Source organism: Notolabrus celidotus, chromosome 4, assembly GCF_009762535.1.
Source record: "Notolabrus celidotus isolate fNotCel1 chromosome 4, fNotCel1.pri, whole genome shotgun sequence".
NCBI classification, from domain to species: domain Eukaryota; kingdom Metazoa; phylum Chordata; class Actinopteri; order Labriformes; family Labridae; genus Notolabrus; species Notolabrus celidotus.
In genome coordinates, this window is record NC_048275.1 from 17,879,790 (window position 1) to 17,906,597 (window position 26,808).

General features: G+C 40.7%; 1 protein-coding gene across 1 annotated transcript; it reads right to left on the bottom strand.

The window, feature by feature from the left end:
- Nucleotides 1–3,472: 3,472 nt before the first annotated feature.
- On the bottom strand, nt 3,473–25,636 carry wapla (WAPL cohesin release factor a). Its single transcript, XM_034681496.1, is given in 21 exon segments — nt 3,473–5,351; nt 6,253–6,348; nt 6,447–6,535; nt 7,572–7,788; nt 9,244–9,477; nt 9,586–9,701; nt 9,898–10,073; nt 10,592–10,668; nt 10,948–11,045; nt 11,225–11,336; nt 12,730–12,960; nt 15,531–15,642; nt 16,840–16,976; nt 17,644–17,805; nt 19,072–19,169; nt 21,619–21,747; nt 21,929–22,030; nt 22,033–22,235; nt 23,383–24,091; nt 24,261–24,671; nt 25,303–25,636. Coding segments are annotated over 20 exon segments (3,549 nt in total). The 5' UTR covers nt 24,646–24,671; nt 25,303–25,636; the 3' UTR covers nt 3,473–5,285.
- Nucleotides 25,637–26,808: the final 1,172 nt, after the last annotated feature.

Consider the following 26,808-nt stretch of genomic DNA (forward strand, 5'->3'; position numbering starts at 1 on the left):
CAGAATAGGGCAGCGCTGGTGGACAAACAGTTTGAATAAATCCTTTGTGGTAAAAGCAAAATAATCTAAAGCTTGTACACAAATCAGAGGCTGGCGGCTCTTTTAGCGCTCTGCAGTGTGTTCAAGTGCAAAGTTGCTCTTTTGGTTAACTGAGTGATGCTCGCTGCCGGTTTGAGGTTCTCCTGCAGTTTCAAGATAATACTCTCGGTCAGCTTCAGCATTTACACTCTGACTTAATCTGTCTTGACGTACAAATTTGGGAGCAGGAGTTAGAGGGGAAAGGTATGTTCTTGGTTTGAACAGAAGGCTGTAAAGTTCAATTACTAAAGCAGTTAAGTACAGGTCAAGGCTACTTGTGCTTAAGTACTACTATGTCTTCAAGCAAGTTATCCTTTATAACAAGACAGCATTTCTAATGCACTTTAACTCTATAAATGGCTTAAGTTCCAGCAAATGTGCATTCCTTTTTTATTTTTCTTGTGCATGTTAAAAAATGCTCCCCTTACAATGCCTCTGAAACTTGTGAACATTAAAAAGCCCCAAAAGAGCTATTAAACAATTCTGTATGAAAAATAAAATACTTTGAAATGACAACTTTGAGTCAACTGGATTTCAACACCTCCTGGGAAATAACTCTGAAGACATGCTGTCACAATATTCATTTCGATCTCCCTTTTACCTTTAAAATTAAGAATTTATCAAAACATCAAAACAAAATTGTGTTTTCTGACACTTTGATGTTGTGATTGTATTTTAGTTGGTTGAAAAAGTGAAATTTTGGCTCTGACGTGCAGACCTGATTTAACTGTTTTCAACCAAATTTCATCTTTGAAATCCTGGGTATCTGTGCATGAAAACAAAGCAAACAAGGACTCCTCACATCCACCAAAAGAGCCTCTTCAATGGGATTAAACCAAACTTTGTCCTTTTAGACTCACAAAGACACCTAAAAGGCATTACTATGGAACACCTTCCAATCATCATGCAGGATGTGAGTATGTTATCAGATCATTGTTGATTTTGTCTTCTATACTTGATGAAAAATATGGTAGCCCTGAGTGAATATGCATCCATAAATTTCCATTGCTCTGTTTTCCCATTATAACGTGATGTTTTCTCATTTGGTCAATTCAATGTTAGATTACCTCCACCACATATCCACTGAGTTACAAAAGCACACAACAAAGAGAAAAAAGCTGAACTAACCTTGTTAGTGGGGCCAATAGCAGCATAGCGTAATGTAGTCTGGTTTAACACAGTGATCAGCCTTGTGTTATTTTTTGTAGATGGGCAAACATGATCAGGTTATTGTGAGAAAACCAGCTGTTATCCCAAGACGACAAGGAAAAAAGGTCAACATTTTTGCGTTATGGAACCTTAAATTAGCTCATTATCACAGGAAAACTAGCTTGGTAATTTGAGATAACATGATAACTCAACATCTTGAGATAACACATATTAGCTGAATATTAGAGAAGCATTATCCTACACTTGTGGCTGCAAGCTGGCTCTGAAGAGATTTCTGTGTGTAATGGTTTAAATGGAGTCTCAAAGCTTGTGTTTCTTTGTGCTTAAATTCTCCAGATGATTAAAAAAAAAGAAAGAGTTGTCTCCTTAGGGAATTACATCTGTAACACACATTAGACATGCTGTGGTATGAACCAAGCTCCTCTGAAAGCTCAGACATAAGTGTCATAAAAGCACTCAGATCTAGGCAGAATTAAGAGATGAATGTTTGTGCTCTTTCCTCCCGTGTTTCATGTTCCTGTACACAGGGAGTAAAAGTGATTTTTTTTTTGCCCGACAGTTTGATTTAAATGTACTGAATAATGCTGTTGATGGTCAAAGTAATGATTGAGTCTCTTCATAAATGTTTCACTACCCTTAGGAGCTACATGTGCATGTTTAAGTGTGTGTGTGTGTCTGTGTGTGGAACGGCAGGAGCGAGACGAGGGCGTTCATCTCTACAAAGACAGCAGAGTTCTTACAGCTCGAGGGGAAATCAGTAGGCAACACCACTGATGAGAAGATACTTGTGTGTGTTCGTGTGTGCAAGAACACAAAAATAAGTGTGGGTGTGCACTCCTCTCTTAAGCTGTTCAGGCTCTGTGGTCAGGGGCTGAGTGCTCACACCACCTAGTGGCATCCAGACCTTATGAAATGAGATAAAAGCACACAACTGCACGGTTATACCTGAGGACTAATCAACCATTCAGCCTTTCAACTTGCAACACAAATATCAGATTGCAGGTTTCTTTTCGCTTGAGGGAATTTAGCAACAAACAACTGCAGACGTGAGACCACAACGGGCTATAAAAAAGTAAAAGCGTGTTCGCAGGGGAATGGGGGAGGGCTGAAAAAAAAAACAAGTGATCTGAGCCTGGAAGAAGGATCGGTCCAGACATGAAAGGATGAATGTTGGGGAAGCTGTAAAATTCAGTTGCGGTTCTCCACCCTCAGGCTGTGCTGCTTCAATGAGAGGCTCTTGACTGACAGGTGGGGAAACGTTAATCTACTATGCTCTGCATCCTTTCCTCCCTCTCCCTTCCCTCTCTCTCTAAGTGCAGGACATCCCATCAATCTTGTTAACATATAGGAAACACTGCAGATTTTCCCCTCTACCTCTTGTTTACTCTCCTCTTTGCCACTGATCAGATGCGATGGGGGTGAAGGAGGTTCTCTCTCACTTGGTGTTCCTTTCACTCCCTGTGAATGAAGGACTGTCATATATGTTTACAGAAGGATAAAAAGGAAGACGTGGCTGTCAATTACACGCACAATTGAAGTTTCAACTCTGCACCAGTTTAAGCACATACCGTGAGACTTAGCATAAAGGCAAAATCACACGTTACTTTGGGCTGTTTACTAAACTTGTTATTTTGTCTCGTCTGTCTGGTATTTCAGATTTAAAACCTGCATTCCTCCCCGATCGTTGTATCACGGTTGACACAGCTGTCGCCTGCATGGAATCAGCATTAGCAGATAGCGTTTCACAGCGTTTCCCCAGACTCCCTGAGCTATTTGTAAGTTTGACTCTCTGCTAGCAAGTGCAACCAGAATCTTTTGTTTCCATTATGCAGCAGTCAGTCAGGCTGAGGGGCCGTGTCCACAAGCTGTCACCGCTGAGTGCTGTTAAGTATACCGGCCACGCTTTGGACACTAACTCCATCCCTGCCAGTTTGTCTAGGAGGAGGAGGAAATACAAACACACACACACAAACACACACACACTCACACCCTACACTACACAGCGTACACACTTCCAGGGTTGCCTCTTGCACAGACACAAGCAAGGAATACAAAGTGTAGCATCCCGCTGCTGCTTTACACATGAATACAAAAGGCAAAGTTAACACCTCCTCTGTCTGGGAAAGTGTTTACCTCCCAAAGCTCTGGATGCATAAAAAAGTTCAACTTACAAGAGTGGCTATAAAAGAAACAAGCGCTGCTTGTGGAAAAAGAGAAACACACATAGGGAGTGTACTCAAAGTAGCAATTTTTTTGTCTTTTTCAGATACAACTATTTACATGTAACCAAAGACAGTGTCCTTGAAACGGGTACAAACTTTTTTTTTCTCACTCTTCCTGCATTTTCATCAAATGACAACTCAGAAATATTGTATAAAATAAAAATATCAGCTCCAGGGAAAAAAGTAGTCTAAGCATTTTCCATTAACGGCTATGTACAGGAGTATATACAGTCTAAAATACCATTCAGAGCAGAAATTTTGCAAAGTAATTAACAGTAAACACAGTTGCAGTCTTGTTGACTGCAGCCCTACAAACCAGATAAAAACTAATCTGCTTATACAGGTATGGCTGTCATTCAAATCAGTGATCGTACGTGTGAGCAGTACAAGGCGGAGGCATCTTTCCAGGTAGAAATGACACTAAAAAGAATAAATAAATGGGAGCTTAATGTGTGGAGTCCTATACAGACGTCATGATACAATTAGAGGGAAAACATGAAGCTACATGTGGCTGGACATAATTCCACCAACAGGAAATCCTCAATATTGCTTCAAGTTTTATCAATGCAGCACATTTTGGAGACAATTTGCACGAGTCCGAGATGAAGTAATAACAAAGCCAATTCTTTCACATATCTCGTCTATGTCCAGCCACTGAGCCGAGTCACATGAGATATATTTGAAGGCAACGTGACGTAAAACTGGGGAAAGACTTATCAGTTTCAAAATACACGAAATAATTAAATTAAATATATTAAAAAAAAAATCAAAAGGAAGCACACCATTATTCTGCCGTAAATCATCACATCTGTTATACCTGTGAGTTTTACTTTCATTTCATCCTGGTGAATAATTAAGATTTAAATAATCTAAACTAAAAAATGACCAAATTAAAAATGAATAGAAAGGGAATCCATAATTCATCATTATTCACAAATTCTGTTTTTAGTCGAATAATGGACATCTAATTAAAATATGCATGTCATGTCCTGATTTCTTTTAATGTAATTCATAATTCAGATGAAAAAAATGCCCTTAAGGAAATTAAAAAAAATCTATCTAAAAACATGAAAGACCGCCTATACATCTTTCCATCGGGACTTACTAAAACCAGCACAGTGAGAACATTAAATCAAAAGTTTAAAATCGCTTTCTTTCCCTTAAAACATTCAAGCCAACTGCAAACATGTAAGTCGAAAATGGATGAAAGCATTCAAAATCATTCTACACAAGTTTACACAGAGAGACATCATTCTAACATCCATGAAGACGACTGTTTTTCATGCTAATCGATGATTTCACCCTTGGCTTTGACGTGGATGAGCTGAGATTAAAATGTGATGATCCATAAAATCTGATTGGGGAGGTTCACTCTCCATCTGAGCGACCAGGAAGAGATGAGACTCCTCCTCAGTTTCATGTTGCCATCAAACCTTTTGGGATGTTTCAGGAACAGCTTTCAGTCCATGATGATATTTGACATTCTACAGGTTATTTTGAACTTAAGCTGAGGCCTCTGCCTGATTCCCAGTTACCTGAGGACAAATCTGACTGAATGTGGCGCGAGTTGAGTGAAACTGAAGGAAGCTTCATTTACATGAGCTACTAGGGCTTTGGTTCAGGCTGTGCTCCAGAGAGATACCTCTGTCTGGTGAGGATTCAGAGTGATCACAGCATCGGGTGATCTGGTGAAGTTATGGGAATGCTGTCGAGCCTCCTGATCCCTCTTGTGGCTCCTGTCTTTTAAGGGGTGGGCATTAGGAGTAGCCTGGGATCCCTTTAATGTGCAGTGTGAGTCGGCTGTCTGGCTGTCTGTTAACAGTTCTCCAGGTAGTCGATGACCCGCGTGATGGACTTCTGTCCTGTGGTGCCCACCGCACACTGTGTGAAGAGATGGAACAGAGAAACAAGAGTGAGAGGGTGCAACCATCTTCTCTTCTATTGTGAGACTCAAACAGAGAAGATTGTTGAGCTTCTGTTCACTTGAAAAGACAATATTTATGAAACAGATGGTTCCGATCTCTACTTCTGACAGGATGAGTCACATTCAAAGCTTTTGCAAACTGCACATCTGTGACTGTAATTCTTCACTTCAATATTAATGCCTGAATTATTTTTAAATAACCATTTATATCAGTGCTGGATTTTTGCTGTTCAGACACAGCCGTGTTGCACTTCATTCAGAACAATTTATTGTTATCAGTGCAGCTTCTTGTCAAAGCTAGAGACTCTGCACATGATTGTGAGCTGTTCAAAGGTATTTCAAATGGAGTAACAGTCTCTTCTTCATGTCTGAGTATTCGCCTAATTAAGCATTCCAAACACTGCTAAGGATATGAACAGAAATAAAAGCTTCTATTTCTTCAAAATGACAGTATTTACTCTTCAAGAAGCTAAATGATAGTGCACAAAAGATTGTAAAAACTGCAATTATACAAGAAACCAAAAGGAAATGTGATGTTGCACAGATTCACTTGCCTGCAAGAATCTGTTTATTTGATGCAGGACTTAGAAAACTGCTATTGCTCAAAGGATCCAATTAAAAGGTCTGAGTTACTTCAATGCAGATTGCCTGGAGCTAAAGATCGCATCGATATTTTCAGAGCTTCACAAAGCCACCTCTGTTAGTAGTCTCTTTATTTTCAATTACATGAAACAGGGGGCTTATGTTCAGTCGTTTAGATTATCCCGGTAGAGTTACGTTATATTCAAGTAAACAAGTCGACTTTCTTCTCTCATTATTTGACAGCATCCGAGTGAAAAGCAGCCTGATCGCACTCACCGTGAGGTTCATGAAACTCAAGAACTTCTTCAGCATTTCTGTCATGATGGAGAAATCCCCTTTAGGTAGATGCTCTCTCACAGTAGTCACATTTATCTGAGGCGGACAAGCAAAGGTGTGTGAGCGACAATGTGAGCATTTTTCAGTGGAAAAAGAATCTGCGATCATATTGTGTGCATGTCTGATATTCTCACCTGGCTGCCCTGGCAGAGGCAACCCAGCAGCAGAGCGGTGTAGGAGGCAACAATACTGTCCTCCATATGCTTGCCTGCGTGCTGCAGAGCTACGGCAAACACAAGGGAGAAGAGGTATAAAAAAAAGAGTGAAGATATAAACACACACTGCTTCTTCTGGAGGAGAGGGTTGCAAACTCTCATGCTCCGAGCTGCTGAATAGAATCTGATTTAAAATCCCCTGAGAACATTTTTTTCTGGAGCTGTAATTCACCGCTCAGTTACCCAACAAGCTGCATTGTGGTTAATACATTCAGTGAAAGCTCCTAATAGTGCCAATAAGTCCCAACTGCTTTATTGTTCTTATTGGAGGCTATGCTGCAAGGACAAACAAAGAACAGATTTTTTGCACGTCTAAAAAACAAAGCTAGGCTCCGACTGTTTTAATGTGATTTCAACACTTTATTCCTCTGATGCTATGTTTGAAAAGACAACTTATAACCATGAATACAATTCTATGTTTTTCAGACACAACTGCTTTAGAGGTTGCAATTGTGTCTGCACAGTTTCCCATACAACACAGTGCAGCTTAGGTGCTCCAATATACAGATTTGGCAGCAGCCACTGAGCAGAAGGGATAGAAAGTTAGGGTTTGTCAGGGAGATGTGGGGCGTAGAGGGTTCAAAGCACACTCATCTATTGTCATCACTGGGAGAGCTGGAAGTGTGTAGACAGAGTTTGTGAAAGGCAGTTTAAGAGATGTCAGAGGAAGCAGTAAAGGTGGATCTGGATGAGGATAAATAATGTCAGTTGGAGAGTAAAATGAAGATAAGAGCATTCCTTTTCTTCTACTACATTTCTTTTCAAATGTAATGCTTGCACCAGGGATAGTTTGTATTGTCCAAATAAGGATATGCTTGCACAAAAAAAAGTTGTGTGGTGTGGGTATGAAGGGCTGACAGCTAACATAAGGGTGGGGGGGCTCTGCTGCATCTTAAAGCAAACGATTTTGATGCTTTATTCAAGAGTTTCATGCAAGACTCTGCAAAATTACCCACATTTATCTAGACTATGGGTTTAACCACAGCTAAAAACAGCTCCTTTTAAAACCCACACAAACACAACTTCAAACACACACACGTCTACCTTTATTTAGGTCCAACTCTTCATCCTCCTCCTCTTTCTTCTCGCTCTCTTTATTCTCCGTTTGGCTGTCGTTGGGTTCGGCTGCCACCCACTGGATCTCTCCTGACGTCTCCTGCCACTCGCCGCTTTGGTCCAGCGCCGGCTTGGGCGCCTCACTGATGAGGTCATCAGTCTTTGCCTCAGCCAGGATGGCAGCACGCTCCCTTTCAATGAAGAACTAGGATTCAGAGAGAAAATAATACACAAAAAATACTTGTGAGCTCCAAACACATACTCTAGAGATTTGAATAATTCAAAGGGAATGAGAGAACAGCAGTTAAGCTGTTAGCCAAGGTATTTCTTTACGGCAAGGTCATAGAGGAACTGTGTGTGTGTGTGTGTGTGTGTGTGTGTGTGTGTGTGTGTGTGTGTGTGTGTGTGTGTGTGTGTGTGTGTCAAAAACTCTAAAAGAAGCCTCTTAAGTATAGAAAGGGAAAGGTAATTTTAAAGTTAATCACAGATTTGCTCTCAAAAGTTCCTTTTATGCTTTCAGGAAACTTTGCGCCAATGAGTCAGTTGTGCAAGGACTTTGGTAGGAGTAATATTAATAATGAAAAATAACATTAGTAATGACAGTTTTATCTTCAAACTCCAATCCACCAGTGACCATGCATTGATTTACACTCGCCAATTACCTAAATATGCAACATCACACTGCTGCATGAACTTAAAATGCACTGCAGGTAACACCTCAGGGTTGTGTTGTAGGGTATGTAGCACAGAGGGGGAATTTTAAGTGATGATTAAGCAAAATGGCATCATCTATATTCATCAATGTTCAAGGCCTGAATTTCAGGGCAGGATTGTGAGTATCAGGCACAAAATATTCAATATCTGCAAGTCTGGCACTTGTGTCAGAAATTCCAGCACATATTTAGATCATAGTTTTCATAATGACATCACATGACCGACAGCTTGTTTGCTTTTTTTTTTTGTACTGGACAGACTGACTGTATACAATATATCAGCTTGCGCTTCAGCTTGCTCTCTTCCCTACACACATTCGGGCAGGTGTGCCGTGAGCAGGGGAAGCTACTATCAACAGAGTCAAGTGTCGGACAAGCTTAGAAATGACAGTGTAAAATAACGTAGTTTACATAATCTTTGAGGCTGGTTTGCAGGAGACTGAGATGAAACTGGAGGTCAAATTTTGATTAAGTAGTCTCAAAGTAACTCTGAACAACAGAAAAGGTGCTGACATTTTACTGTTAGATTTTTCCGTGGATACTTGCGTACAAAAGCCCTCTCCATCAGTCTGTTTTTAAATCCTTTTTTAGAAAGACCTGGTAGTTTTGGTGACCGTCAGTAGAATAACTGCCTTTAGAAGTCCCCTACAAATCCCCAGTATGTGAAGAATTTACTGGGGTTGGGGGAATGGGATGAAATGAAATTTGGGCCCTGATGTATCAAAGAGGTGTTTCAGCAATTGCCCTGAGAGAATGGGTGAAACACTGGTTCACCTGTTCATAAACCGAAGTTCTTTGAAAAGAAAAAAAAAACATTGATTTTTTTCCTCACGAGTGCTCACAAAGTAACTTCAAAAGAAATAAGAGAAGATAGCCCGTAACCTAGACAAAGAAAAGATAAAATAGCATCTAAAATATCTAATAATGAGTCATTGAACTATTTCTACCTGCACCAGAGCAGCCAATGCACCGACAGATTTGGGCTTCTCAGCCGTATCTCCCTGAGTTTCAGCTGTGCTCGACGGGGTTGAAGCGGACGCTGCTGTGTCTGCTTGTGTCGGGTCAGCGGGCAGCATCAGGCTGTCTTCCAGACAGGTGTCGTCAGCGATGAACTCCATGTCCACCAGACAGTGGCGGTTTCTAGAGCTGTACTCCACAAGGTTAATTATCAGACCGAGACCCTGGTGAGCACAACAGAATACACAAATAAGACATACTAGCTTGGCATGGGCACAGAGAGCACATGCTGGTAAAATGTCTCTTTTGAAAGTTTTGTTCACAAGTCTTACCAGAACTCTGACATCGAAGCGCTGCTCCTGGGGAATGTAGCGTGGAACTCGTAGCACGCAGTGCAAAGCTGTTACTATGAGCAGTTCCTGCTCACCTGTCTTTGTGCTTCCCCACTCTGCAGACAAACATGAAATCATGTTACTACTTTTGCTGCAGGGCACTGAAATATTACGTATCATAGTGATACCGTTCAAGTCCATAAGACCAAATGAATGAGAACAACAGACATTTATGATGTTAAATTACTGCTGTTTTGGTACACGGTTGCCAAACATTAAACAAAGAGAACAGAAAGTTGTAGATGAGAATACCGTTATCATGTGTGAGGTTGAGCAGCACTCCTATGACGGCCCTCATGCAGTCCTCCACCGCTTTGCCCACGTTGCTGAAGCTGCAGTGGGGCAGCGCCGCACTCGACAACGACACAGAGCTGTTGTTTAATGCCCTGCTGTACCGCTGGATCATATCCTCACAGTACCGCAGGGCTCTGATGGGGAAGGGGGGGGGGGGTATAATAAGAGAAATGATTGAGCAAAGTCAATGGCAGGAGCAGACAGAAAAAAAAAGCACCAGGGTGAAAGAGAAAGGAAGGACATGAACATTAACATGAGGAGGAGATTTAAAAACACAGATTAACCATAGACACGACCCAGACTGCTAACTCGTGTCCAGCAATACTGAAACATTAATCCAAGCTTAATCCACAGTTTAGTAATCTTTACTGGCTCCAATGCTGACATCTATGCTAAACAGGACACTAATCGTGTTTTTGTCTGTTCCTATGATGTCTATGCTTTTCTTAATTATTATTTTAATTATGTAAGGCTAAAATGTAATCATTAAGAGACATGTATGTAAGCAAAATAACCCTGATTTCGTTACACTGTCTTTGGTTTACACAATGGTGTTGCAATAAGTTAACAGAGTGGGCTGTTGTTAGTAGCAGTCAGTGTCTCAATGTGTCTGTCCAGTCAATAATAGCTCCCAGCTGTATCTGCTGCTCACCTGGCAGAGGAGACAATGAGTTGCGAGTCTTTGTAGGCGATCAAGTAACCCTGGTTTTCTGGGTTCTGCACTGTCACCTGATGGTAGAAAATGAAAGAGAAGTAAAATCAATTGAGGGGAAAGACCAATAAAAAGCTCAAAAAGTTGTAAAGAAAGAGGAAATGAGGGGTAGCACCTCAGACTTTTGATCACTGACATGTTAAATTTGATGGTTTTAAGGGGAGCTCTGTGTTTCATTCCACAGAAAAGTTTGATCAAATACATAGCTCTCTGTCCTGATCTACTTTTGTCCTTCAGTTTCACTTGTTCCTGACTTTGTTGAAAGAGACATCCACACCCTTCAGAGCAGCACTTACACTTTCAAGCACTCTCAGACACCTCTCAGCCCCCCATAAAGACGCTACGAGGTTCTCCTTGTCATCCTCTTGGCTCAGGTTCTGCACGCACTCTTTAACTGTAGTAACACAACACAAACAGGATATTGATTACTACACCTCCTGGGTGGCTACATGAAAGTGAACAGCTGTGACACTTGATCTTGGAAAAATGATCTTTGCATGTATAGATAAATATAGAGTCTTGCACACCGCCTACGTATTGCCACCTGTGCACCTATGCATCCCACACACCTACCTTTGTCTACAATATGGTCCAAGCCTCCTAATAGCCGCAGCTCTTCTTTGAACCAATCCCCGGCTCTCTTCGAGGTTAGAGAGAGCAGCGTCTCCATGGCAAGATGTCCCGTCTGAAACAGAAGAAAAAAAATTACAACCCGCACAATTCTTGAAGTTAACTGCTAACTCTGTACTTAGTTCTTGGTGTACTTGGCAGTAACACAACATAATCTAGACCTCCTATCCGTATTAAGGGGAAAGATGGGAAAATAAAGCTTTGAATGTGAATGACTTCAACATTGTTGCAGCAAACTAGGAAACAATTGACATCACTGAACAAATAATTTGTGACAGCAAACATAAGCAGCTCTGTTTAAAATACCTAACCTTTACTCTGTTTAATAAAACTGAGTCTTTAGAGGTTAGTAGGGAAGCACATCTATGAGCAACTATTCTATCAGACGCAGCAGTTCCCACTGACACATTGGAAACTGCGTGTGGGGGAGATAGATGGGGATCCATATAAATTAATATCTCCATTAGACGAAGTCATGTTGTTTTTCACATGTTAATTTACTTTAATTTCCATGTTTTTCCGATGTAAGTACACAAAGATTCTTACTTTGCTTCCCTTCATTCCCTTTTCCACATCCACACACACACAAATCTGCACCCCTCCTTCTTAATACACAGTTGCTTGTCAGGCCCAAGCGGCAACCTCCGGTCTCAAACTATGAAGCCCATGTGGAAGTGTTATAAACTGCAATTCATCGAGAATCTGCTTGAGGCTGGCTGCAGAAACACCGGAAACCACATAGACACCAATTCAAAAAAGCGATCTTTGCAGCATCAATAAACATGTTTACAGCCTGGTTCAAAAACGGCTTGGGTCTATGTAACTAATTTCTCTATCCGCACACTGTACGGGGGTGAATGTTTTCTAACGTGACGGTTCAGAAGATATTAAGATTACGAGTTTTTTTCCCAAATAAGGACATGGACTGACTTGACTCCTGGACTGGAACACATAGCTGTTGGCTAGGAGGCTCAAAACCCTGCCCCACATCACACTATGCCTGGTTGAGTTCCGCATCTCCAATATGGCTGCCGCCGCCGATTGGCTTCAAAACAGCGCTCAGGAACAGATACTACGTCCATATTTATACAGACTATACTCAGGCCCCACCCCCTAAGTTTCTCTTTCCCTGTATGTTTCCACTTCTTAGACAAAACTCAGCAGCAGTTTGTTGTCTAAAGATGTCCAAATTACACTGTTGGATTTTTAAAATAAACCCTCATGATTCCATTCACACAACAGTGACAACCATATCCAAACAATCCAAAGTAAGGTAGTGTGCAGGTTAACTGCACAAATCTATTAAAACAACTGTATAAGAAAACTCATATTTGACATAAGATTTTGCATCTCAATTAATATGTTTATAGGAGTGCACTTGACTCTCTCTCTCTCTCTCGGTATGAGAAGGTGCAACATGTTTATTTTATCATTTCAGGACTACCTACCGTGATGTTCTCCAGGTCAAGGTGTTTGTTGTGCACCGTCTCGCACAGCTTCCTGATCTTCTCTTTGACCTTTTCCACTTCCTTCGCAGTAAGCTGGTCCTGGTGGGCAGAGTAGTCCTGGTCGAGCTCTAGCAGCTTGATCATGAGCTCCAGGCAGGCCCTGTCCAGATCCATGTTGAGACGATCCCGGCTCAGGATGTACATCAGGGCGGCCGTACACAGAGCAAGGTTCTGAGAAAGAAAACAGAGGTCAGATTTTTACAATGAGGTGTGGGTGGGGTTGAGTCTTGAGAGGTGAGACAATGTGGTCAACATGCCGAACACTGTGGACCAGAGGGAGAATCTAACTCCTATGCACATTTGCTGCAGCACTCTCCAAGTTAGCAAACATGGCTAGGAGAATAATTATAGAGTTTTGTGTGTCTTTGCACAGCTATGGAAAGTTCTCACTCGAGATACGGCATAATAAGAAAAGTTACACTTTAAGGATGACTGAAACTTAACTCAACACCTCAAGGCTTTCACTTATATGTAGTTATTTAAAGGAGAGTTGACTCAAACAACTGTTTGGAGACAGAGGACATAAAGAAGGGGAAACAAAGAGAACTATTTCACATTGTGTATTAAATAAGTATGCTTACTTTTATCTTTATTCTGTTGTCCTTTTTGATGTCAATGTGGGATCACCCACAAGTTTAGCACACTAGCTGCATAGAATAGCTAGGGCTGGCCATACACTTAATTTTAAGCCAGATTTAGGGCCTGATTTGCCATTGAGGATACGTGACATGATTCAAGGCTTCTCGTTACAGATTATTTGTCAAAAAAAATAATCCTCCATTGTAGTGTGATTATGACTATTTTACTGCTCCAAACAGCATCAGAGCCTACCCAACCTTGGATTGAAAATATCAACCTAGTCTGATATTTACAATTCACCTAAAAACTCAGCTTTTCTGCCAAGCATACTCACTCTAATCTGTCTCTTTGGGACTGGAATGACTTCCCCCTCCCTCTTTCATTTTTCTAGTATTGTATTCTTTATTCTAATGTATGTATTTATTTACTGTTAGGTGTTGCTTTTATTATTGCTATGTTGTAAGGTGACCTTGGGTGTCCAGAAAGGCGCCTATAAATAAAATGAATTATTATTATTATTATTATTATTATTATTATTACTACTATTATTATTATTATTAATTCCAGGTCAGACTGCCTCTGACAGAACACCCACAATGACTAATGAGAGGAATGAGAGAATTACATAACAATATTCTCTTCTCTTATTTTTTATGCTGCAGAACAGGAAAACACGACAGTCCAGCTGACGACATCAATTGCCCTCCATGTTTGTTTATCTTCTGAGGTCACGCTTGATCACGCAACTTTAAGATCTTACGTCAGTGAAATCGTTACCAGAAATGTTAAGTGTGTGGTGTTGCGGTCTAAAAGAGTTGTGTAGTGTGTGTTCAGAAGATTGTGATGTTAAAAATCAGCCAGAACTCTCTTTTAAAAAGGTGACATATCACGCTTTTTTCATCAATATATATTGGTCTAAGAGGTCACCAAAACATGTCTTTAAAGTTTATGCTCCAAAAAAACACTTTGAAATCAGATTTTGGCATGCCTGAAGAACCCTCTTCTTCAGCCCTGCTCAGAACGGTCTGTTTTCTCTCTGACCATGCCCCCTCAGGAAGTGGATATCCCCTCTGCTCTCCAGCACGTTGATCTAATGTTTACATGTTGGCTGATATACACGGCTGCTCACAGACCCGCGTTACTTCAACCCTCTGAATCTGATCCAGAATCTGATCCTGACGGAGAGGCGCTTGCAGCAGGACCTTTCTGAAGGATTGGTCATAGATTTAGTGTTTCTTGTTGTTTTATTTGTCATTATGTCGACGTGTGTCTTCGTACACAGCTACAAACATGTAGCTATGTGGCTATGCTAACTAGCACTAGCACTTATCCATGATACATAAAAATCATCCACTAGATCTTCAAATCTGCAGACGTGGGGAGTAAAACCGACCTCTGCCAGAAAGGCAGCAGGATCTTTCTGAACAATTGGTCACAGATTTAGTGTTTCTTGTTGTTTTATTTGTCAGTATGTCGACGTGTGTCTTGGTACACAGCTACAGCTACAAACATGTAGCTATGTGGCTATGCTAACTAGCGCTAGCACTTTTACATGAAAAATAAAAATCATCCACTAGATCTTCAAATCTGCAGACGTGGGGAGTAAAAGCGACCTTTGTGTTTATTAAGACAGCCTATAACTAGCATGTCTCCCTCCTAAGCTCCTTGTTAGCACACGTGTGCAGGTAATGAAAAACGGAGGAGAAGTTGAGTTGTATTTTATACAGTCTATGGGCTGAACAAGCTCCGAGCTCTGACTCCGTGACAGACCGGATATTGTTGTTACTTAACAAAAACACGGAAGTCTGAAACGGCTCGTTTCAGCACACATTTACAGAAAGGTGGAGAAATCAGAACAGGGGCAGAATGGATTTTTTTCATTTTCAGGGGGTTTGTAGACATGCCAGGGAAACATATTTCAGGTAGAGAACCATTAAAAAGTCGATTTTGCATGATATGTCACCTTTAAGTGTGTGGTTTCTCCCTGTTTTTAAATTGGCTAAGATCTAAACATTATGCAGTGTGTGGTCACACTAAGTACACAAAAACATTGATATGAAGTAGTGACCATGCAAGACAAAGAGCAGTTATTACACAAAAGTGGAGGGCATATAAGTAATGGTCAAAAAAAAGATGAAGAAAAAAAGATGAGTTTTACTTACCGGGTGCTGTGGAGCATCACTGATCATTTTGAAGACCTGCGCAACTTTCCCTCTAGCCCGCAGGTGCATCCTGAAACCGGGCATGGCACACCGCGTGGCCAGGCTGATTATACTGCAGCAGAAATAGAGGGAGAATTATAGATATGAAGGGTCAAACATTTCATATCAGTAACAGCAGTCGTTTGCTGAAGGCTAAGATGAACAAGATAGAAATGTGGCCTTCTCCCATATCAGCATCACTATTTGAGATTTCTATTTCCAATATGTTGTGTTCTGAATGTTCCTCTATTCCTCTTTTTGCCCTCGTCTTTCTTCGAGTAAAAACATCTTCAAAAAGAGGGCTGGACTCCCTGAAACTTTTCTGAAGCTAAGGTTGTCTCTCCTGAGTGGATTCAATTTTCACAACGGAATGACTTTATGCTCCGTGACACTACAGAAAAACAGGCTTTATCTTGTGAGTCACCCCAACAGAAGACAGTGATAAAAGTGAGACGCATACACAGAAGAAATAAAAAGCAGGAAGGGAAGGGGGAGTGACTTATTTTTCGATATTACAATCCATATTGCTTGATAAATGGAAACCAAAAAGAACATTGAAGGGGAAGAGGAGTCCACACACATACTGAATGTTGGTGTTAGAGTGTCAATGTGAAAGGTAAAACCTTGTTCCTTTCTTTAATACATTCACTTCACCTCCCACTGCTCCATGTGGGAATAATAATCCTTATATTTATAGACGTTATTATGTAATCATTGAAAGTATTTGTTTTATTAATTTTTGGTGCCATGTGTTTGTGTTTTTGTTTCCATTATTTTTCAGTTTAATGCTACTCATCGTTTATTTGCTCATATACTTAGTTTGTTTTTCATTTTCATTCTTGATTTTCATAATTGGCTGCTATTGCATCTTTGTTTTATGGATGTGTGATTTTAAATGATTGTTTTACTTGTTTTTGTTTTGTTGTGTGGACCCCATGAAGATTAGCAATGTGGAAGCTAATGGGGATCCTAATAAATAAAGAAATGATTAAAGAAAATAAATATTGTTCTTTTTAACTGAGGATTGTTGCGCAAATGTCAAAGCTTTGATCAACTTATACTGTGGATCCTCTTATTGCTGTATTTTCAGGCTAAAAAATACAACACTAATGTCAGGTGACAGGTCCTTGTAACATTCAATCAACTTAGGACAGTACTTGGTAAGAACAAGTATCATCGACAGGCCACTAAAAGAAAACCTGTCAGAGCAGACTCAGTGCTGCCGTTTATTGGTCTCAGCCAGTGATGCTTCAAGTGTTATTCCACTTACCTAAGGCATCTTGTGTTGAGAGGCTGGCTGCTCTTCAGCCCCGTCTCCAGGTACTCAAAATCATCGGTGAACTCCTGATTTTCTCCAAACTCCACCACATCGTTGAAGTGCTTCACATGCTGCACCACAGTGTACAGCTGGCAGAAGGGGAAGGGGGTTAATTACAGTTAATTGGGAAGCTGTGCATCTGTCCAGAGACACAATCAGCTCACACAAGCACAGAGAGAGCGCTCATTGTTCAAACTCCTCTCTATTGGTTCCATTAGCGGCAATAGCTGACTGTGCTAATACCCTTCATCAATAAAAGCCCAGCATGGGGAATTGGGGCCCGATCAGCCGTTGACTTGGTGTGTTTACCAGTATCAAGTGTCGTGCTGTGTGTGCTCTCAGCATGACACAGGAGGGTTAAAGATAACACAACTGTGTAGAAACAGCTTTGCTAAAGCTATTTTACCTCAGGAGCTCTGTGGCTAATAGGCTGATCTGGGGCCAGAAGTCCCATTTGTAAATGACACAAGCTGTATGGGAGTTTAATTTAACAGCAACCTTTTCCTTTGCTACTTCTAAACCACACTGGGGTTCATGTGAACAAAGGAAAGCAAGACATGATACAAAGGAATGCTATTCCTTTACTGTGTAACCAAGTAAAAAGACATTTTCTTAGGATGAAGGAGAGATTACTTTGCAGCATGCAAACAAACATAGCCAGAAATGAACACATCTAGCTGCTAAAATCGGTGCCTCCTTTCCCCCTGTTGGTCTGCAGGCAGCGTCTGAAAATATCTCCATCTGCTCCAGACTCACCTCTTTGTGCTCCTTTCTGCATTTCAGAGCCGTGACAATATCCTGGTTGAGTCGCGTGGGGATGGTCTCTGACTTTGTGACTTTGGGCGGTGGCGGAGGGGCTTTGAACAAGCCGTCATCTTTATGGGAGTTGCTGTCCTTGCTGCTGCTCGATAAAATGGCCTTTGGGAGGAGAAGAAGCGGAGAAAAACGCAGCTCATACCAAAGTTACAAAATCTGTGTAATGACATGTCTGCGAGGTTCACCACAGCTGAATAGTCTGTTAAGCACACAAGTCTTTAATAAGTGTTGTTAACAGATGTCAGATGAGGTAGTGCAAAGTTAAAATAAATAAATAAATACAACTCTGAAATCCCAGATGCCAGACTCTGATTAGTTTGTCTGAACAAACATTCATTTCCACAGGGGAGAGTTCAACACAAAGTGTACATGTAAACTCAGGTTTTACTTGTCAGAAAAAAAAGACTCCATGTTTACAGAGAGACTAATTAGAGCAATTAAACAAACTGTTGACTACCTAAGAGACCAAAAAGCAATGTCCTGAGGACAGCAGAGAATTTAGGATCCTGTAACAAAATAGTATTTGCTATTAGCGTTGGCTTAACATAACTCTGTTAGATGGTTTGCATGATTTTTGCATTAAACAAATGTATTAAAAGCTGCAAAATTCCCCCTTACATGTTTTCACAGTAGGGATGCACAATATTATCGGCACAATATTGGTATCGGCCGATAATATTGGCTTTAAAATGAACTGTCAGATATCGGCCAACACGCCAATATCCACAGATATAATTACCAATAAAATAATGGGCTGCTGCACACATGTTGGGCTCATGTTTTAAGTAAAATTTGAATTTAAGCAGCAGTCTGTAAGGTGCATGTAGCTGACTAATTTAGGCACATTTACTGTCAAAGAGTAAACCATTTTATTTAATTTGGTTTAATTGCTGTACAGTTGTACTTTTCACATGTTCCCTGTGAACAGAGGTCAGTTTTACTTACTATGTCAAATGTGAAATTGGCCAAATTTGCCCTGGTTGTTGGTTTTGTTATGATTGTCTCAGGGAGAGCATCATCCAAGTTTTAAGTGGGATGTATCTTTTTGTATGAATTTTGTTTGAAAGCAATTGTCATGAATAAATATGCAGTTTAAAGTATTACATATTTTTCTTATTTTGCACAAGAAATTAATATTACATAACAAATGTGATAAGAGTAACACTATAACACTGTACGCCAATTCCAATACAGAAGAGAATTGATGATCTCTGCAATTAGGTGTGCGGAAAAAAATATTGGTATCGGTAATCAGCTAAATGTGTTGTAAATTATCGGCATACTGGATATCAGCAAAAAAAACAATATCGTGCATCCCTATTTCACAGTCCACTTTAAAGAGCTTTAAAACAAAAAACAACTTCTTACCGGAGCAGTTTGAGAACGAGATAGCGGAGGCACAGGTACCTCTTCCGGCTCAGGTTGGTTCCAGTGGCGAGCGTTGTACACAGCTTTAGCAGGTGACTAGAAGAAAGAATTTGTCTGTGAGCTTAACAAGAGCACAGCATTATACCTAGTATGAATAAGATGTTGGCATTTCATGTTCATTTTTTTCCTTCACAGATAACAAAAATTCCCAGACACCCAAAGCTCAGAGCACAGAAAACATTCATCTTTATTCCCCCCATTCTAGCAAATAGCTAAATCTATTGTTGTGAATTAAAACGACTGAACACAAATACTGCAAACTGCGATCATCAAGTTAAACTGAGAGAACAGTAGCCTCAGTGGGGGAGCACAACAGACCCCAAGCAGCACACAACATTTCCTCAAAATGACACATTGCGCACCTAAGCTTTACATCATAAAGACAATTTGCAGAGCGCGCTGATGATAAAACACACAGAATTATGAAGACAGAGCACAAACAACCCAAAGCCACAGCAAAACATAATCTAAATAACAGGCTTAATATACCATGAATCAACGCAGAGTCACTGTGATAAATATCAGACAGGACTTCTTCAGACTGGAACACTACTATGCAGTATACGGGTTCAGATCAGGACTACTGAGCAGTTACTATCGTTACTGAAGCCAGAATCAGATGATCTGGACAATATAGGCTAAGAAGCTGACTATTAATTAATCTTCTCTGAAAAAAAACACCAGTAGGAATTGAATACAGGCAACTATAATGCACATTTAACAAAGATCTATAGTTTCTCAGTATTATAACTAAACACTAATGTATATATTGTAGAGATGTCCCAAACCCTATCTCAACTATTGGATGGGAGCAGATCTGGACGTTTTTTATTGATTGGTGATCTGCATTGAGCTGATCGATTACATCAGGTGTCACTGCCACCAATTGCAGCTTAAGGCAGAGTGCAATTGAGCGTTCTGTGTTTGCTTAACCGTGTATACATAATGAGCAACTAATAAAGGGACATTGATGTAGAACTCACATGTGCACCGCCAGACACATTACAGAAAAAGCATATGCTTTACGCACCCTACAGTAACTCTCCAGGGACATATGGTTCAAAAAGACAAAAACATAATCCAAAGACAGGACAGCCTGTACATGAGCATTGGCTATTTACGTTCTCCGTCTCGCAGCCGGATGCAGCCATTGTGAATCACGCACTGTCCTCGTGAGAGTTGCGTTCAGGAGCAACCTTGGATTTATCGTGCTGTATGCATACACACGTTTCGTGGGTCTCATACAGCAGAGCTTGTAAACAGATAATGATTTTTACAACAATGCTAGCAGGATTAAGTTAAATCGAATAAAACATAACACTTGTTAGTATGTTTTTGATTACTTATTTTTGTAAAAGGAAAAGAAAACAGTGTGCAGCTCAATTCTCTTTCTTCTTGTGCAACTATTATTTAGGCAAAAACAGTATTGGTCCATAGTCAATACAAAAAAAATCTGATCAGGGGCCAAAAAAAGCTGATCTGGACATCTCATATATTGTACTGTTGATTTTGATTATGTAATAAAGAGTTTTAAGCATAAACATTGGAAATCTTCTTTTTTTTTCCACTTTATTGAATTTAACTTTGGCATGCCAATATCCTGTTGGAGAATGGGATCTTCACAATGCTCCAAGTCTCCCCAGGAATCAATACATTCCTTGGGATTATTATTATTATAGTATCCCAATGAGACTCCATGTTTGTCTCAGATAGACATACGTACAGATCTGATGTACATTCGAGCCGCAATATTATTTACCTTATCACCTCAAGATCAGTCATACCACAATCTTTAAGAAATAAATTCAACATCAAACCCAGATTCATTGTATTTTTGTTGAGCTGTATGTTAAAAACAAGTAATAGGACATGTGTGCTTTCGACTGTTCTCAGTTCAGTGAGCTTTCCTTAGTATGATCAGTAAGGGTTTTACACGTTAGTAGCACCAGGCTACTAGCCCCAGCCTGCTTATTTAAGCCTCAGATGTTATTGTCTAGACTAGCAAGTAATTGATCCACAAGGGTTTGCCAAGTTTACCGCCTTAGTCCTAATCAATGGTTCGTCCCTCAGCTACCAGAGTAAGCTCATAGTTGGTGAGATGGGTAGACAGTGTGCTGGCTCCATGCAAGGACAGGGCATTTACAGACTTTGCTTTAGACCTCCTAGTTCTGAGTCTGCAACTTGTCTAGCTCATTTAAACTGTGGACAATATAGGAATAATATTAAACTTATAGACTTCAATTAGCTCTTTTGTCCACCCCCATAGCTCAGGTTCCTAATTGTAAATGGTCTCCTCCTCTCTCATCGATCCAGGACTGTCCTTTGGAACAGGCTTGGAATTGTGGTTGTGTAAATGTTAGTTGAGACACATAAAAAAGCAAACCTGACTGGGAGGATTGTCATCAGTACAGGTAGTTGATAATTTTACCTTTGAGTGAAAGACAGGGGAGAAACATGTGGACATTTTTTTGCCTGTTTCATTGCCTTTTTTGGGTCCACTGAAGATCTTCTTAAATCCACTGCCACCATCCTTGGACTTGTCCCCCAGTTTTCCTGAGCGTCCTTTCTGCCCCTCCGTACCGCCAGGACTGGAGTCATCAGCAAAATCAAAAGTATCTGCTGGACAAAACAGAATGTTGTCAGCGTGGACTATTAGGACGTTTTTTAAACTGATTTAAGAGCTAACGTAAGTCGGGATACCAATCTTTGTCATGCTATATGCAGAACTGCCCATCACATATTCTAAGTACTTAAAAAAAGGGGGTTTCTCTCTTTAGGCTGAGGATCAATTCATCACCTGTATTGCTGCTGGCCTGGCTGTCCTGAGAGTCGCTGGTATGAGGGCTGTCCACACCCGAGCTCAGCGCTGCTAGGGCAGAAGCCGCCTTCTTGGCCTTCTCTCTTTGGCCTGAGAGCTCTCATCATCGCTGTCGCTCTCACTCAGGTCGTCAAAGCCAAAGTATTTAATCTTGTAGCTACTCTTTCCTGCCATGGCAGTCTCAGGACCCTCCTGGCACCCCTGGTCCTCTTTGTCCTCAAAGCCAAAAAACTCAAGCTTGGTCTCAGCCTTGGTCTTCTTGGCCTTTGTCTGGGTGGGTCTGAACCTGAGGAAATAAGGTGAGTAGATATGTTTTACATTTGTTTGTGCTTTTTAGTTGTTGTTGTCTTATTAAGGAAACTGTGAGAATTATGAGAAAATTGCTACAGGACAGGTAAAACAAGATGCACATGAAGCTAATAATAGCTGATAATCACATCTGATTAAATGATGAACTTCTTCTACACAATGTTTCTGCCTAGAGATCGCTGAAATATGACACTCAATGGACTAACAATGAACCTTCAATGCTTTTCAATTTACTAACTGTAAAGTCTACAATCAACTGATCAAGACTGACATTGAAAATAAGTATCTCCTTCCATGCTTATGTATCATTGTATGCAGTTATATTGATATAAACCCATCTAGAGCCATACAATAAGCCCTTTTCATATCTTTCACAACTCTGCCCTTTGTTTTTGACTTAGGGGCTCTGTCATAGAACTTGAGCAGAGGTCACAGACTTCCTACTGTATTCCCTACTGTAAAGTCTGTTTCATCTGGTGTTGTTTTTGTCTTTGTTGCCATGAGGATTAATGTTGAGTCTCTGTAAACAATAGAAGAAAGAATATGTCCTAGACTTCTCCTTTTTGAAAAGTGTGTGATAAAATATGTTATAATCTGGCACAATATAAATAAAAATAGACCATCCTATCAATGTCCTTTGATATGAAGTATTGATCTTAATCATACATTCAATTGAAACTATAATCAAGCGGCAAATTGTACTTGACACAGAAGAGTCACTCTAAGCCAAGTCTACGCCTTTAAAAAGCCTTTCAGCACTCCAGGTTCTGATAACACTTGAAAGTCAATTTCATTTGAGATCATATGCTAAAGCAATACCTTGTAAGATAACCTTAATGGTAGGCTATAATACAGAGTTAATTTAGCTCTTCGGCCTCTGAAAAATACAAACACTATCTAGTCGGTCATTGTGGTGATTTCAGAGAAGCAGAAGACCAGGGGGTGAAAGCAACACTATAAATGAGTGGGTGAATATGCACACAATTAACTATGGCTTGCTTATTTCAATGTGAATGCATGGCACCAACATTTGAATGCCTACTCCTGCAAAGTTTTAAGTGAAAACGTATGAAAGTTTATAAATGACTTTTCTGTGAAACCTATGAATTATTGGGCTTTGTTACCTGGTAGGTTTGGGTGGCGGGGCATCAGTCTTCTTTTTCATCTGACCCGCTTCTCCCAGGTCAGCAGGGGCAGCTGGAGTCACCAGATCATCAATACTCCTCTCTATTGAATCCTGAATGGTGACGTTGCACACAGACAAACACGAAGGGTGCAGAACCGTGTAGTCCCGTACCCTCCCGCCGCCCCTGCCCACAGGCTTGGTGGCTGGTTTGGCGGCTGGTTTAGTATTGGCAGCAGTACTACTTGCACTAGCAGAAAGGACACTGTTGGGTTTATCTTGGGCACTCGTTGTTTCTGTGGGCTCGGTGCTGTTGCTTTCAGCTCCGTCAGATGACGTTTTGTTAGATCTGCTGGGCCGCAGGTATTTCTTGCAGTTTGAGGCCCGTAGGGTAAATGGGGAAGCGGGAATGTTGTCCACTTGTTCTGTTGGAGGCTCCTGCTCAATTTTTAACTCTACTGGTTGCGTTCCATCATGTGAAGTAGAGGTTTGGAAGTCTCTGCTACTACTTGGTGCATCAGTGGCCAACTTAAGGGTAGTGTTTATATCAGGAGAGGCAGAAACAGGCCTCTGGGACACTGAGAAGACGCGATCAGAGGGGGCTGTGTTTGACAAAGAGGCCTTGCATGCAGGTTTTTGGTTGCTATCTGATGTACTTTTGTACCAGGACTGGTTATTTTTAACAACCTTCACTTCAGTTGTTTGCTTAGCTGTGAATGAAAAAGAAAAGTTCAGATTGTCAAACAGAGCTGCTGCCACAAAGAAAATCTCAAACCATCAAAAAAATAGAAAAGTAGTTATACCTAATTCAATGAATGTTGAGCTATGGATAGTAAAAAAGCTGATAATGGGGATATACAGTAAGTATTGATTACTTACTTGTGGCGAAGGCTGCTGAACTGGCAGATCCCTGTGAAGACATTACAACTGTCCCAATGCCCTGCATTGCAGTCTTCTTTGTCACTTCAGCTTCAGCGACTTCTTCCTTTACCACAATGGGAGAGGTCTCGGTCTTGGAGTCATCATCACTGTCAAATCCAAATGGGTCTTCTTCTTCACTGTCACTGTCTTCAAGTCTTGGCCTCTTGGCCAGCTCAGACACATCAGGTTTTAGCAGAGGTCTTTTGGCCCCCAGCTGCGCCTTGTAGGTGGTCTCCCCCCATTTGGTCGTCAGTGTGGGCTTTTTATTAGAGAAGACCTCCTCAAATTTGGAGTTAGCCTCCCCTCCTTTACGGTTGTATGTTTTACCAAATCTGGATGTCATGATGGCTGCTTTATGTTACATATTCCCTGTTAAAAAGAGGAAAATAGTACTTCAACATTGAACATTGAACAAAACAAACATTGTAGAGTTATTTGAGCTTATGTTAGACACACACATTGTAACTGCAGTGAGAACTGAAGAGGAGCTATTTAACGTGTGTGACGAGAAATGGTCAAATTAGATGTGACGCAGCAAAAGAGCTGATCAGTTTCTGAGAAATCAAATAGAGAAATTGGTTAAATTAGCTTCATGTTAGCTTTAGGTCATGTGTAAACTACTGGTTGCTAGCACAAGACATTAGCCCGGCTAGCTAACGTTTTTCAATAACGTTCTCTGCCGTTTGTTATCAATACGATGGTGGGCGGTAGCGACATGAGGTAACATAAGGGCTTGAATACATAACTTAACATAACACTGCCAGAGAGTCAACCTAACTCGGTCGGTTTACCCCAGTTAGGCCTGCTCCTGCTATAAAGTTACTTTAAAGTTAGCACTTAGCTTCAATAGAGCTAACGTTCGTCCCATGTTTACACTTCATTCAATGTTTAATTATTTCATCTAAAAGTTCGAACCCTGTGATGTATAATGTAAAACTCCACAAATGAGAAACCTTTGAATCCACAGTGAAGGCAGAAGACCAGAGGAACACACTGTTACCTTTCAACTCCAGCATCCAGCTAACCGTCCGCTTGTTTCCAGCCGGCTAGGCCTGATCTCCCAGCCGCGCACAAATGAAGCGGGTAAAGTCCGTAAAGCGAAGCAGCAACAGCCCCAGAAACACGTCTCCAACCCGAATACACATCCAGGACAAATGTCCACATCGATTAAGAGCGACTGAATGGCTCTCGTAGCTACAGCAGTCTAAATACAGTGCATAATCCGGACTTTTAGCATTCTGTAGTGCTACTGGCGGCCATTAAAATATCCCCTCCCTCCTCGTTCCTTGCCAAGACCCCCATGTAGTCTGCTACGAGAAGGGGGACAGCCAATCACTGGAGGGAAGGTTTTCCGGTGCTGTTAGATCATGTCAGCAAACCTTCCTGTGATTGGTTCAGAACTGAAACCATAACACACGATAGGGGCGCTAGAGGACTATAAACTTAATTTAAACTTGAAGACGTGCCAAAGAGAAACGGCGCTGTCACGGTTGTCCGCTTCTTTTCAGTCCTGCAGACTTTCTGTTGTGTTGTGGAAGTGGGATTACTTCTAAATTGAAAATAAAGGAACCATATATTGTTTTATCATATGTTTTCTCAAACAGTTTTTCGTTAGTCGTTGAGTAAAATACTCAACACGGTCATGGTTTAAAGGGTAATTTCGCCTAAATTAGGGGAAACATTGCCATTGGCTATTCAAACTGCAAAAAACAACAACAAGTAAATATAGAATAGAATGTACTTTAGAGAAAGAAATTCAGGTGTCTGGCAGATAAAATTATAAAAATGACATAAAACAAGTAATTCAGGTGTCTGTCAGCTCGTCTCCCATTGGCTAGAGTTATGAAACCTAATGGCTCCCGCAAAACTACACAGAATCAGAATCAGAATCAGCTTTATTGGCCAGGTATGCTTGAACACACAAGGAAATTGACTTGGTAAACTGTGCTCTCTTTCTACAAGGCATAAGAATAAGACATACAAATAAAAATAAATATATAATAACAATAACATCAGCTATAAATACAAAAGAACACAAATAGGCATGACTAATATGTGCAGGCTAAAATAATATAATAATAGTGCAGTGGTGAGTAGCAGAGGTAGTTTTAACATTAAAAAATAGTAGTTAAATGATAAAATAAATAGAAATATGGAATCCTGCTTGGAGAATTGTTGCATTGTATATTTACATGTATATTTACAGGGAGTATTGATCCAACAGGTATGACACTGTTATGGTTTAGTGTTCATCAGAGTGACAGCCTGGGGGAAGAAACTGTTCTTATGGCGGGTTGTTTTGGCGTACAGTGATCTGTAGCGCTTGCCGGAGCGGAGGAGTTTGAAGAATTTGTGTCCAGGGTGTGAGGGGTCAGCATTGATGCTACCTGCCCGTTTCCTGGCCCGGGACCGGTACAAGTCCTGGATGGGGGGCAGGTCGACACCAATGATTTTTTCTACAGTCCTTATAGTCCGTTGCAGTCTGTGTTTGTCTAGTTTGGTTGCA